At 41.0% G+C, this 15,159-nt stretch overlaps 2 protein-coding genes across 2 annotated transcripts; both read right to left on the reverse strand.

The window, feature by feature from the left end:
* Window positions 1-7,638: 7,638 nt before the first annotated feature.
* On the reverse strand, window positions 7,639-8,533 carry TAS2R4 (taste 2 receptor member 4). Its single transcript, XM_032401155.1, is given in 4 exon segments — window positions 7,639-7,814; window positions 7,817-7,998; window positions 8,000-8,242; window positions 8,244-8,533. Coding segments are annotated over 4 exon segments (891 nt in total).
* Window positions 8,534-13,732: 5,199 nt separating this feature from the next.
* On the reverse strand, window positions 13,733-14,683 carry TAS2R3 (taste 2 receptor member 3). The gene has a single exon (XM_032401261.1). It carries the CDS (start codon window positions 14,681-14,683, stop codon window positions 13,733-13,735), a length of 951 nt encoding a protein of 316 aa, XP_032257152.1.
* Between the last annotated feature and the right edge of the window lie 476 nt (window positions 14,684-15,159).

Below are 15,159 nucleotides of genomic sequence, written 5' to 3' on the forward strand. Positions count from 1 at the left end.
CACAACCAACACCAAAGAAATACAAACAATTATAAGAACATATTATGAGCAACTCTATGCCAGCAAATTAGATAATCTGGAAGAAATGGATGCATTCCTAGAGATGTATCAACTACCAAAACTGAACCAGGAAGAAATAGAAAACCTGAACAGACCTATAACCACTAAGGAAATTGAAGCAGTAATCAAAAATCTCCCAACAAACAAGAGCCCAGGGCCAGATGGCTTCCCAGGGGAATTCTACCAAACATTTCAAGAAGAATTAATACCTATTCTTCTGAAACTGTTCCAAAAAATAGAAATGGAAGGAAAACTTCCAAACTCGTTTTATGAGGCCACCATTACCTTGATCCCCAAACCAGACAAAGACCCCATCAAAAAGGAGAATTACAGACCAATATCCTTGATGAACGTAGATGCAAAAATTCTCACCAAAATACTAGCCAAGAGGATCCAACAGTACATTAAAAGGATTATTCACCACGACTAAGTGGGATTTATCCCTGGGCTGCAGCGTTGGTTCAACATCCGCAAATCAATCAATGTGATACAATACATTAACAAAAGAAAGAACAAGAACCATATGATCCTCTCAATAGATGCAGAAAAAGCATTTGACAAAGTACAGCATCCTTTCTTGATCAAAACTCTTCAGAGTATAGGCATAGAGGGTACATACCTCAATATCATAAAAGCCATCTATGAAAAACCTACAGCGAATATCATTCTCAATGGGGAAAAACTGAGAGCTTTCCCCCTAAGGTCAGGAACACGGCAGGGAGGTCCACTATCACCACTGCTATTCAACATAGTACTAGAAGTCCTAACCACAGCAATCAGACAACAAAAAGAAATCAAACGCATCCAAATTGGCAAAGAAGAAGTCAAACTCTCACTCTTTGCAGATGATATGATACTTTATGTGGAAAACCCAAAAGACTCCACCTCAAAACTGCTAGAACTCATACAGGAATTCAGTAAAGTGGCAGGATATAAAATCCATGCACAAAAGTCAGTGGCATTCCTATACACCAACAACAAGACAGAAGAAAGAGAAATTAAGGAGTCGATCCCATTTACAATTGCACCCAAAACCATAAGATACCTAGGAATAAATCTAACCAAAGAGGCAAAGAATCTGTACTCAGAAAACTATAAAATACTCATGAAAGAAATGGAGGAAGACACAAAGAAATGGAAAAACGTTCCATGCTCATGGATTGGAAGGACAAATATTGTGAAGATGTCAATGCTACCTAGAGCAATCTACACATTTAATGCAATCCCTATCAAAATACCATCAATTTTTTTCAAAGAAATGGAACAAATAATCCTAAAATTTGTATGGAACAAGAAAAGACCCGAATAGCCAGAGGAATGTTGAAAAAGAAAAGCAAAGCTGGCAGCATCACAATTCCGGACTTCAAGCTCTATTACAAAGCTGTCATCATCAAGACAGTATGGTACTGGCACAGAAACAGACACAAAGATCAATGGAACAGAATAGAGAGCCCAGAAATGGACCCTCAACTCTATAGAACTAATCTTCGACAAAGCAGGAAAGAATGTCCAATGGAAAAAAAGACAGTCTCTTCAACAAATGGTGTTGGGAAAATTGGACAGCCACATGCAGAAGAATGAAACTGGACCATTTCCTTACACCACACACAAAAATAGACTCAAAATGGATGAAAGACCTAAATGTGAGACAGGAATCCATCAAAATCCTAGAGCAGAACACAAGCAGCCATTTCTTTGACCTCAGCTGCAGTAACTTCTTCCTAGAAACGTCACCAAAAGCAAGGGAGGCAAGGGCAAAAATGAACTATTGGGACTTCATCAAGATAAAAAGCATCGGCACAGCAAAAGAAACAGTCAACAAAACCAAAAGACAATGCACAGAATGGGAGAAGATATTTGCAAATGACATATCAGATAAAGGGCTAATATCCAAAATCTATAAAGAACTTATCAAACTCAACACCCAAAGAACAAAGAATCCAATCAAGAAATGGGCAGAAGACATGAACAGACATTTTTCCAAAGAAGACATCCAAATGGCCAACAGACACATGAAAAAGTGCTCAACATTGCTCGGCATCAGGGAAATCCAAATCAAAACCTCAATGAGATACCACCTCACACCAGTCAGAATGGCTAAAAATAACAAGTCAGGAAATGACAGATGTTGGTGGGGATGCGAAGAAAGGGGAACCCTCCTACACTGTTGGTGGGAATGCAAGCTGGTGCAGTCACTCTGGAAAACAGTATGGAGGTGCCTCAGAAAGTTGAAAATAGAGCTACCCTACAACCCAGCAATTGCATTACTGGGTATTTACCCCAAAGATACAAATGTAGTGATCCAAAGGAGTACATGCACCCCAATGTTTATAGCAGCAATGTCCACAATAGCCAAACTGTGGAAAGAGCCAAGATGTCCATCAACAGATGAATGGATAAAGAAGATGTGGTATATATATACAATGGACTATTACGCAGCCATCAAAAAACAAAATCTTGCCACTTGCAACGACGTGGATGGAACTAGAGGGTATTATGCTAAGCGAAATAAGTCAATCAGCGAAAGACAAGTATCATATGATCTCACTGATATGAGGAATTTGAGAAACAATACAGAGGACCATAGGGGAAGGGAGGAAAAAATGAAACAAGATGAAACCAGAGAGGGAGACAAACCATAAGAGACTCTTAATCTCAGGAAACAAACTGAGGGTTGCTGGAGTGGTGGGGGGTGGGAGGGATGGGGTGGCTGGGTGATGGACATTGGGGAGGGTATATGCTATGGTGAGCACTGTGAATTGTGTAAGACTGATGAATCACAGACCTGTAGCTCTGAAACAAATAATACATTATATGTTTAAAAAAAAAGAAGATAGTAGGAAGGGTAAAATGAAGGGGGGGAAATTGGAGGGGGAGACGAACCATGAGAGACTATGGACTCTGAGAAACAAACTGAGGGTTTTAGAGGGGAGGGAGGTGGAGGGATGGGTTAGCCCATTGATGGGTATTAAGGAGGGCACGTATTGCATGGAGCACTGGGTATTATACACAAACAATGAGTCATGGAACACTACATCAAAAACTAATGATGTAATGTACGGTGACTAACATAACATAATAAAATAAAAAAAAAACTAAAAAAAAAACTCAACACCCAAAAAACAAATAATCCAATTAAAAAATGGGCAGTAGACATGAACAGACATTTCTCCGAAGACATCCAGATGGCCAACAGATACATGAAAAGATGCTCAACATCACTCATCATCAGGGATATGCAAATCAAAATTACCATGAGATATCACCTCACACCTGACAGAATGGCTAAAATCAAAAACACAAGAAACAAAAAGTGTTGGCGAGGATGTGGAGAAAAAGGAACCCTCATGCACTGTTGGTGGGAATGCAAACTGGTGCAGCCACTATGGAAAACAGTATGGAGGTTCCTCAAAAAACTAAAGATTGAATTACCATATGACCCAGTAATTCCACTACTAGGTATTAACCCCCCAAAAATACAAAAACACTAATTCAAGGGTACACATGCACCCGCATGTTTATTGCAGCATTATTTACAAGAGCCAAACTATGGAAGCAGCCCGAGTGTCCATCAATATATGAATGGATAAAGAAGATGTAGTGTATATATATATATATATATATATATATATATATATATATAAACAACGGAATATTATTCAGCCATAAAAAATGAAATCTTGCCATTTGCAACAACATAGCCGGATCTACAGAGTATAATGCTAAGTGAAATAAATCAGAGAAAGACAAATACCATATGATTTCATTCATATGTGGAATTTAAGAAACAAAACAGATGAGCAAAGTGAAAAAGAGAGAGAGAGACAAACCAAGACAAACCAACAGACTCTTAACTATAGAGAACAAACTGATGGTTACCAGAGGAAAAGTGGGTGGGGGGGATGGGTGAAATAGGTGATGGTGATTAAAGAGAACACTTACCATGATGAAAACATAAAATAATAAAAATTTAAAATTGATATACACACAAACATACACACACACATACATACATATATATATATATATATATATATATATATATATATATATATACACACACACATCTCACCTAAATTTCAGGGTTAAAAGCCCCCTATCTATCTACATGATATAATGACATTTATTTCACCTAAGGAAACTAAGCACCTGTAAGATTTTTATACCTCCACCCATAAAATATTATTATATTATACAACATTAATATTATTATATTATAAAATATTAATTATATATACATATACATAGGCGCATGTACACACACACACACACACACACACGTGTGTGTGTGTGTCTATATATGTATATATTAATTAGCAGCCTGGGGTGGGTTTTTCAGGCTGGACATACAGTGCTTCTGACACCCTTTTGAATATTTTCTTCTTTTTTTTAAAAGATTTTATTTATTTATTTGAGAGAGAGAGAGCATGAGCACGGGAGTGTGTGAGGGAGAAGGAGAAGCAGACTTCCTGCGGAGCACGGAGCCAATGCGGGGCTTGATCCCAGGACCCAGAGGTCATGACCTGAGCCAAAGGCAGACGGTTAACTGACTGAGCCACCCAGGTGCCCCTTGAATATTTTCTTCTTGTCTTAGAAGATAAAGCTTTATAATTGGGCATGATCCTACACTGTCCCAGTCTTTCCACCCACCTTGTGATACAGTTAAAAAAAAAAACTGGATTTTAGAATCAGAAGACAAATTGGAGCCTTGGATCCACCTTTTCCTAGTTTATGAGTCATTTATACCTGTTTGTACCTCAATTTTTTCATCTGTATAATGGGTAATACCAACATTTTCTATGAAGTTGTGAGGAACCAATAAAACTGCATGTGAAAATGTAGCTCAGACAATATTGGGCTTTAGCAGGAAGGGAAAAATGAAGGGGGGGAATCGGAGGGGGAGACGAACCAGGAGAGACTATGGACTCCGAGAAACAAACTGACAGTTTTAGAGGGGAGGGGGAGGGGGGATTGGTTAGCCCGATGATGGGTATTAAGGAGGGCACATATTGCATGGAGCACTGGGTGCTATACGCAAACAATGAATCATGGATCACTACATCAAAAACTAACGATGTAATGTATGGTAACTAACACAACATAATAAAATAAAATAAAATTTTTTAAAATTTTAAAAAATTAAAAAATAAAGTTAAATGGCAATGTGCTCGAGCTATAGCTACCACACTGTGTGTTTCATACACAGACACCGCCCTGGCACCCACCCTTCATTTCAGAGAGTTCCTCTTCTTAACAAAGAGTTTTAAACATCCCTCCCTTTCCTGAATAGGCAGAGAATATAGGGAGGTGCAGGATATTGCTTATTAGAGAGCCTATAGTAATCCTATCTTGAAGAAATAAACTCTAAAATTTTAAAATTCTTGGTTAATAAGTATTTAGTGGCAGAGCATATTGGAAGCAGCAAAACTCCAAACCCACAACATTGCTAAAAACTCTGCCCAAAGAGGACTATGGGCAAGTGCCCAAACAAAGGAATATGGTATAGCGTAAATCTGTTGAGTAAGGCAAGAGAGACCCAAAACTACAGTGTCTGAAAGAATGGAGATGTTTATTTCCCATGAACAGTCCTGCAGTTAAGGTGTAAACAGTTCAGAGCTGGTGTGGCAGCTCCACGGTGTCAGGAACTGTGAAGCCAACTAGGATGGATGATTTCTCCACTATCCCCAGGCAGTCACTTCATCTGCTGGTCCAAGATGGCCAATCATTCATCACACCCGGCATTCCAGAGCACAGGAAGAAGAAGAGGGAAAAAGGGAAGGGAGGGCACACCTGTTCTGGGGGCACCACCTAGAAATTATACACATCACTTCTCCTCATACTCCATTGGCAGAACTTGATCACGTGGGATACCTACTTATAAGAGAAAGCTGTAAAATGTAATTCACTGCCAAAATTCTAGGTAGCTAAAAATTCTATTACTATGGAAGAGAAAGGAAAGAGAACAGATTCAGAGGGACCATGAAGCTTTCTGCTACTTGTTTAGAGTTCTTATGTCATGGTGCACATTTAACCATCCTCACTAATCCTTCTTTCTCATAATCTTAAGATCCTAACATGATAAAAACCTTTTTTTTTTAGCATAAAATATTGATTTGGGTAATCTTTACTGAATAATGAATGCAGTCAAGATTCTGGTGTCCAGAATGGGAAAAATCAGGTAATTTGTAAAATTTGGAGATTTCTCATTTTTTTCTATTTTAATAAAGAGATTGTTATTTTAATAAGATTATTTACTTTGAGATGTGTAAATGTTACATAAGTATTTTATAAATACAAAAACTGTATAAGTATAAATTATTATCTCCAATTCCCATTCAAAAACTGATCAATATTCCATCTTCAGATTTCTGTTCCTCTGTAGCTGGTCCTGCTGTCTCACCTCCCCTTCCCTCAAAAAAAAGTGTTCCCCTGAAGAACTGTGCAGTGCCCATACAACTTAGTACATAAATTCATAAGCAGATGACATATATTCACCAAAAGTCTGATGCTCCCACTACCAAGCTACTGGACTGGTAAACTCTTGGCTTTCCCCTGAATTCCATATCACATGACAGGGTACAATCTTTTGTAACCTTGTGTTCAGATTGTGTTAATTTCACTATTTGGCACTTGCCTTTTTTTTTTTTTTTAAGACTTTATTTATTTGAGAGAGAGCAAGACAGAGAGCATGCACAGAGGGAAAGGAAGAGGGAGAAGCAGACTCTGCTGAACACAGAGCCTGATGTGGGGCTCAATCCCAGGACCCTGAGATCATGTCCTGAGCTGAAGGCAGATGCTTAACCAACTGAGCTACCCAGGTGCCCCACACACTTGCTTTTGACCTCAGGCTAGCTCCCTAGATTTTGAGATCCTTGGAACTCTCCTGGATAGGGCTTCTGTTAAACTAATCACTTCCTTCTACCCATTAACCCTGGCCCTTCCCTTCTTTCCAGAACAAACCTAGAAATTTAGTCCTAGAGTTTCTTGATAATAATAGCTCAGTGACTGTGACCCAGCAAGGTGAGGGTTCTTTTTCTGTACATCTGCCACAATATATACCTGTTCCCTTTCATTCTTTCTCTTTCTTCCCTTTTCTCTCTAAAACTTTTTCTTTTCTTCCATTGCTCTTTGCATCCTCTTACTATGTTTTAAGCCAGTCGACTGCCTGCTGATGACGATTCACCCATTGCTAAGCCCTTACCCAGGGCTCCTCAGCTAAACCTCAAAAATTTAACTAATGATGTGAACTATAATGTATTGCCTAATTTGGGGGAACTCCCCCTTATACTTCAGTAGCCCACGGAACACCGTGGTGACTTCCACTAGCCAGGGATGCAACACCCATGCAAACTACATGATAAGTAATGTCTTAAACAAGTTCTTTAGGGAAAAAATGCTGAATATTTTAAATTTTTTTAATTGCAGAATAAACTGAAATACAGACACTCAAAGGCCGAGGAGGTCAGATCAGCAATTACAAAAATGAATTCCACAGACCGCTAGGAAAACTGCTAATGGAGAAAATCCTGCCCCCAAACCATGAGGTGACTCCAGCCACTATTTACTATTGAAATTCTACTACTTGTTGAAACAAAGTATCTCCTTTGCTTTTGTTTTCAGTTTAGGATGTGTGAGAATAATGAGAACAGAATGTCCTGGAGGGTAAATGGTGGAAATAACCATGCAGATGCATCTGGCTCCCAAATCCATCCCAACAAAAGGGAAATAATGTAGCAGAGTAGCAACTGAATAGGAATATACAGGATGAGGAAATAGATCATGAGCTTCATAGCACCCACATGAGCTTCAGTCTGGGGATTCCAAAAAATAGTGGCGTTTTTCTGCATCTTCTGTATATGTGTCCTCAAGGAATGTATGAACAAGGAAGCAGAAGTCACATTAATGAAGAACTGGAGAAATGAGCGCAAGACCAGAGATCACCAAAGACAAGACGCTCTTATTGATGTCACATCCTGTACCATTTCTCCCAGGCACAAATTCAGGAAAGCATGATGTCTGTCTGAGCACAACATACAGGAGAGTGGTGAAGGCAGAAAGCAGCCCACAGGCTAGCAGCAGCCTGGGGATCTTTGGGGAAAGATTTCGTTTCAGCAGGAGAAATACTGCATGTTGGAAGTCCGTAATCTTGACGCAGTGGCATAGAGCAAGGTGACAAGCCAGAGACTAATTTAGAGTCCAAAAACATCCAACACAACAGGAAAAAAGTAGATAAGGGCACTGACCTTTCCACATTTGGAGAGATGAAGAAGTAGATGATGTTGAGTAGAAACAGTCCCAGCATAAGAAACCTGGTGATGCCCAAGCTGAAGAGGATCCTATTAGAAGAGGAGATTCTGGGGATTTTGAGCCAAGTCTGATAATTGGCCACTGCGATAAACAGATTCACAATGAGTCCTGCAAAATTCAAAACTGCTGAGACAATAATGGCAGAGAAAAAGAATATCTGAAGCATCTTTCCTCACTAAGAACTTTGCAGCCATGGTTCGGACACTGGTAACAGGAGAAATACTGAGATGTGCAAGTAGGCACCAGGACCCAGCCAGGAAGGACATTCCTTTTCTAATTGTCTCCAGTGTGGCAAATGAGCCATTAATGGTCTAAAAGCCAGCTGCTTTTCCTGAGATGCGAATCTTCCCAGGATTGCATTACTATTTCTTCATTCATATCCTGTTTTCCTTAGAAATGCCTGATTAAAATGGCCCCAGTGAACCTGGGAGTCCCCTCTGCCAAGAGAAGGACAGCTGGAGGGAAGAGTTATGGAAGGCTCCATAGGACTTCAAATCCAAGTGACAGAACTCCAGTCCAGCAATGTCTCTGTCCCTGTTTCACAGGGAATGAAGCTTTTCTTTTCACACCAGAAGATGGTGGGAATTCCCAGGCTTCACTCCTACGCACCCACCCTCATCCACACATCCGTAGATTACTGAAATCCAGCTTCTCTCTCCCCTGTAACCTGTTGATATGTTGCAGCCCTATTTTCTCCATCTCTCATCTGGCCTTGCCAACGTTACTCTTTCATCGCTGAGCACACACAGTGATTCACAGTTGCAAACAGACCAAGTTCAAGGACTTCACACTTCCTCAAGAAAGCCTTTTCTCAGTTAATTCCATCTATCAGGATGATTCCTTTACTTTGCATTCCCTCACCAGTCACATACATTTGTGCTATAATCATTTGCTGTGATATGCTTTGCTTGGAAAAAATATCAGCCTCGGTGTCCTTGTCTCCTCAGGCTTCCAGGGAGAGGTCCTTGTTCCTTGGTTGCTGCTTGCCCCGCCTACATTCAGGGCTGAGTCCGTGCCTGTGTTTTGCTCCCACTGACCACAACCTGGGAGCTTTTAAGCAGTCCTCAAAGAGAGGGGAAATCTGGACTCTCACCTGCCCTCCCTGTAATCCCTTTTCAGTCTCCCTCTTCCCCCTCCCACCATCCCCTGGGGACCAGAAGGAGCAGGCTTTCGTTTAGATCATGTCCTCTTATACCACCAGCAACACTGTCATAAGACTAGAACTCCATGAGGCACATTCTCCGGGCTCAACCCCGATAAGCTAAAATGCCAGTAGCTGATATTTATTGTGTAGTTACTAAGCTTTAGTTGCTAAAATACTTTACATACATTGTCTTACTTAATCCACACACCAATCCTATGAGGTATTTTATAAAATTACCTATTTTATAGTGAAGGGAACTGAAGTCCAAGGAGGTTTAGTAACTTGCCAAAGATCATGCCTCTATTAAGTGATGAGGTCAGGATTTGAATCCAATGTGTTAGGCTCCAGAAATAAGGCTCTTAGTCCCTATACTATACATTTTTCTAGCCCAGCAAAATGTAGAAACACCAGAAAATAACATACAATGTCATCAGCAGTTGTTGGGAGTTTTTGAGGTCATTTTTGCTTTCTTAAAACTTTTTGCAGAATATCAACAGAATATCAGACTTTGTCTTCCACCTATCCCAAGGCAAGAAAATCACAAACACAACTCTAAGATCTAGACAGCTCTGTTCATCAACTTGGTAAATTTCAGGGACATTATTTAAGGCAAAGGGCATTGGTAGACACTGAAACTGTTTAGAAATGTTGGAATGTATTTTGGGTTTTTTTTTTTTTTAGTTTTGTTGTGTATTTATTTTCATTTATGATCTTTCTACACCCAAACTGCAGCTCAATCTCATTAAGGATCAGGATCTGTGAACTCGGCCCAAGAGTTCAGAGAACACTAAAAATGAGAAGTTAGGGGCCTCTGATGGAAAATTGGAAGGTCTCATGAGCTATTGCATAAGTTGCTGTTGATTCACGTGTTAATACACCAAAAGCAATATACCGCGATGCACTGAAGAACACATATGTTTGAGAGAGGTGGCCTTGGGAACACAAGCTCTGGCATGCAATTGCACTCCAAATGCATGGACAATTCTCATGCCCATACTTTGACCTAAGGAACCTGCTCACAGTGTGGGAAAGCCATGCTCTGGTCCCTTGCTCATGAAACAACTAGATTTGAGAGTCTTAAGGGATTTTAGTAACTAAAACTAATTTACTGAAGTAAAACAAAACAAACAAGATAGCCTCTCAGGGTTTCTCAAAACAGGGCCTGAGGTATTAGGTAATTCTTCCCCAGGCACTGGGGACTCACTGAAGAGCTGCCAGGGGGTGCCTGGGTGGCTCAGTCAGTTAAGCCTCTGTCTTCAGCCCAGGTCATGATTCCGGGGTCCTAGGATTGAGCCTCATGTTGTCGTAGGGCTCCCCGTTCAGCAGGGAGCCTGCTTCTCCCTCTCCCTCTGCCCCTCGCCCTGCTCGTACTTTCTTTTTCTCTCTCTCAAATAAATAAATAAAATCTTTAAAAAAAAAAAAAAAAAAGAGTTGGCAGATTAGGTATTCCCCCTCTATTTAGAAGACCAGATCCTCTCCAAAATAGCCAAAACTTCCCAGCATCGTGCCTCTAGCAACAGATGAGAGACTCCTTTCCTCAGCAACTCACCCACTACCCAGACTCATGTCCCCACTCTCACCCCTAAACTTTGATTAATGGCAGTCCACATGTGACTGATGTCATATAACAGAGTCCGATATTTTCCAGGAGCCACCACCAAACTTCTCTGAAAGAAGAAACAGGAGCAGCTGGGGATACCACACATACGAATCTGATTTCCTTTACTCTCAGTGAAGGTAACTGTGCCCTCAGCCAATTGGACTACCACAACACGCTCCCACTCAGAATTCTGTTTCCATCCACACTCCAGTGAAGTGACTGACAGTCCTAACTTCAGCCTGTTCACTGCACCGTATCTGAATCTGTTAGGTTAGGGTAGGATTTAATGGAGCCACAGTGGGAACAGAAGGGAGGGATTCTTCAGAAGTTAGCCAAAGACATCAAGAACCAAAAAGCACCTAAGCCAAAATCTCCAGTAAGATGTTACATTCAATTAAAAGAGAGAATTGGATGTTACATTCAGTTAAAAGAGAGAAAAACCCCCACACCTAAACTAGAAGGCAGAATCAGGAAGTCAGATTAAGAACTAAAGAACCAGAAGGTCAGAGCTAAGCAGAGAAGTCGTCCAAGTGACAGAAAGTAGGAGCAAGTGCTCAAGAGTGGGTGACAATGAATTCAAGAGTGGGGATCTGGGTTAACAAAGCAGGTGCCAATCAAGACAGCATGGATTTCCATAGTTACACTTCCCTGTGCTGCAAAGCAGCACAGATTTTTACTAATTACAAAAGTACCCATTTCAGAATCCCTATATTGTAGTGAATTATGAATGAATATTAAACAATTATTTTAAGTTTCAACAGATCAGAATTTTATGTCAGAATTAGGAATTTTCCTTTTCTTTATTATGTTCAATTAGCCAACATATAGCACATCATTAGTCTTTGATGCCACAGCTTCAAGAAGCAAGTATCAATTTGAAAACAAACAGTGCAGACCAAAAGACATTTATTCCTGTAACTTTAGAAATTAATACATAAATCCCAGAACAATCCCCAAATTAATTTCTGGTTACATATGACCAAATGCCAAGTAGTATGGGGATCCTTAATGCTATGTCAAAATATCACTCATTCCACAAAATAATAATAATAGCAATAATAGTTATTGTTTACTCCACCTGGGACTCTAAGCAATTTTCATCTGGTAACTCACTCGCTCCTTCCAGCAACCCTATCAACAACATACTATTACTATTCCCACTTTACAAATGAAGAAGGTGAAATAGAGAGAAGAGAAAAAACTTCCCCAAAGTCACCCAGTTCACAGGGGCCGGGGCTAGAACCCAGGTATCTGCCTTCAGGGCCCAGATTCATAGCCACAACGCTCTACACCTGACAGCCCATTAACGACAGAAAGCTGGATTCAGATTTGCCACGGGACGTAACTGTATACATTCATGAGTCTGAGAATTCTTCATGATCGTAAGTAATAACATTCTCACTGACTTCTGACACTGTTCAGTGATAGGATATAAATCAATGCCTGTGTAACTGTATTAAAAGAAAATGTATTGAACTTATAAAAACTGCTTATATTATTCTTTCATAAAACTCTCAAGTTTTCAAAGCTCATATGCATCTTGGTTAGTTTAAAAAACAAAAAACTGCTTGGACTTTTGCCCGATCTAAAAAATAAAAAATTACTTGGCAATTTACTTCAGCCAAACGATAAAGGAATGCCAGGACTCCTGAAGTAAAATGACCACCACCAGACTGGACTGGAGCCTAATAGCCAAGGGTCTTGATTCTCATTCCCCTGCTTTTGTCCTCATACAGTGTATGTGTGGAAACTCATCTCCTATGCGACTGCTCCGGCTACACAATTCACTGATAGTCAGATACCAGCTTCATGGAGCAAGGGCTCTATAGAGTATGCTGGGGCACGTTGCCTCCTGAATCCCTAGTACCCTGTGAAGTCAGTGTCACCGTCCGCATTTTAAAATGAGGGAAGAGAGGGGCACCTGGGTGGCTCAGATGTTAAGCGTCTGCCTTGGGCTCAGGTCATGGTCCCAGGGTCCTGGGATAGAGCCCCGCATCGGGCTCCCTGCTCCGCGGGAAGCCTGCTTCTCCCTCTCCCACTCCCCCTGCTTGTGTTCCCTCTCTTGCTGTGTCTTTCTCTGTCAAATAAATAAATAAAATCTTAAAAAAAAAAATGCAACCTTTAAAAAAATAAAATAAAATAAAATAAAATGAGGGAAGAGAGGATCAGAGAGAAAATGAAAGTAACTCACCAAAGGCCAAAAGTCTTGGAAATGGACAGAACCAGAATTCAAACCCAAGTCTGTGGAACTGCAAAGCTTTTGCTCTTTCCCTCAGGCCCATTACACTGTTTTATTTACATCAGCTCATCACTGTCCCTATAAACTTGAAGTTAAAGCTAGGAATCAGCTCATTACATTGATAGCTATTAAAATACAACTCCACGTCTATACAGTGAGAGTGTTCTTATTATATTGACATTTTCCAGAGACTGTTTCACTCTCTCCAAAACCACCATACAAAGAGAAGCCATGAGACGTGTCCCCAGTGGGCCAAGGCAATGCAGTCGTGTCTCTCTCCTCCTGATGTCACAGAACGGGTGCCACGGAAGGGTCAGGAAAAGCCCTTAGCCTTGAACCAGACCGAAGGACTCCCAGGCTCCCACCTGTGCCCTCGGTCACTCTATGGGGCAAAAGGTCCCTTGAATCCAGGCTTCCGATGGCCAGGCTCACACCACAGCATCTCCACAAATGTCTGCTTCAGCTTGTTGTTTCCCAGAATGAGAATGAATGAGTGGCTAGCAGGATAAAACACTGTAACTACTTCTCCGATTATATTAACCATCTCAGATCCTGGTATGAAATAACTGGATGATGTAATCAAAAAGGCCAGAAAGTAAAGCAGGAAGAGAAAGAAGAAAGAGACGATGATTTTGATGGCTCTCTGGTGGGCCTCAGTGCTTGGATCTCTGGAGCTGATGCCACCTTGCTGCAGCTGCTGCATGTGTCTCCCCAGAGAAAGGATGAGCAGAAAGTAGGTGGCCAGAGACACAATTAGAGGAGGGAGGTTCCACAGAGTCCCAAGAACATGGATCACTTTGTATTCATTTCTTTTCTTTCTAAAGTGCTCGGTCACATTCCCTGTGCCTTCGATCCCACTGAGAACAGAATAGATCTTAAGTTCCTGGATCAGAGATATGGCACTGACACACGATAAGAACAGGGCACCCAAAATCATGTGTACGACCACCCTGAAAACTCTCCACTTGAGCCAGAGGAATGTAGGATGGGAGAAACTGCCAATTTTCAGGCAGTAGAGGACACTGAGACAGGTGGCAAGCCAAATGCTCAGGTGCTTTGTAAATGTCCAGAAAATATCAATAATCTGCATCACTATCCCTTCATCATGTATTTTGGAAGAGAACACCATTAAAACACCATCAACCAAGAGAATCCACAGCAGAACGATCCTGGAGAGAGCCAGGTTAGTGACGATGAAGTCAGACAAAGAGACCGTCTTGTTCTTGAACCAGCTGCTGCCATTGACCAGTACTATGAAACCATTCCCCAGCATCCCCAGAATGAACTCAGTGGCAAACAGAACCAGGAACATCCATTTCTCCAGCCCTGACATGTCAGCTACCAGGTAGACCTGACCTTGTTCTTTCTGTTGATGGACAATCTCCTTGCTGACTTGAAATTTCTCTCTGTGAATCTGTCACTTCTACCTGTTGCTTCGCTGTACCTGTCTCTTATCTCTGCCCAATTTAGTCTGTTGTAGAGCACAGTTTAGTGAACCCTCTCTGGATCTTTCCGATTAGTCTGTCCTCTTCACAGATGGCATGGACTGTCACATTCCATTTATGATCTAAACTCAGTAGCTCTTTGCCAAAATGCAAATGGAGTAGTATTCAATGTCACACAAAGAAGGAAGAGATCTGACTCACAAAGAAGGTGAGGATTTGCACCCAATTCCAAAGGGAGGGGGGCTCCGAGCCACCCAGGACAGAAAGGTGCATGACCAGAAGAGTCATACAGAATCACTCTGAAGAGTAAGAAGTCTTCTTCCTGGGAGGAGAATCAGGGACACACACAGAAAGGGGGAGATCA

The sequence above is a fragment of the Phoca vitulina genome, unplaced genomic scaffold (genome assembly GCF_004348235.1).
Source record: "Phoca vitulina isolate PV1807 unplaced genomic scaffold, GSC_HSeal_1.0 scaffold4, whole genome shotgun sequence".
NCBI lineage: Eukaryota > Metazoa > Chordata > Mammalia > Carnivora > Phocidae > Phoca > Phoca vitulina.

What these genes read in the sequence shown, in the direction of transcription:
- TAS2R3 (XM_032401261.1), bottom strand. Translation starts at nt 14,683, where the DNA reads ATGTCAGGGCTGGAGAAATGGATGTTCCTGGTTCTGTTTGCCACTGAG.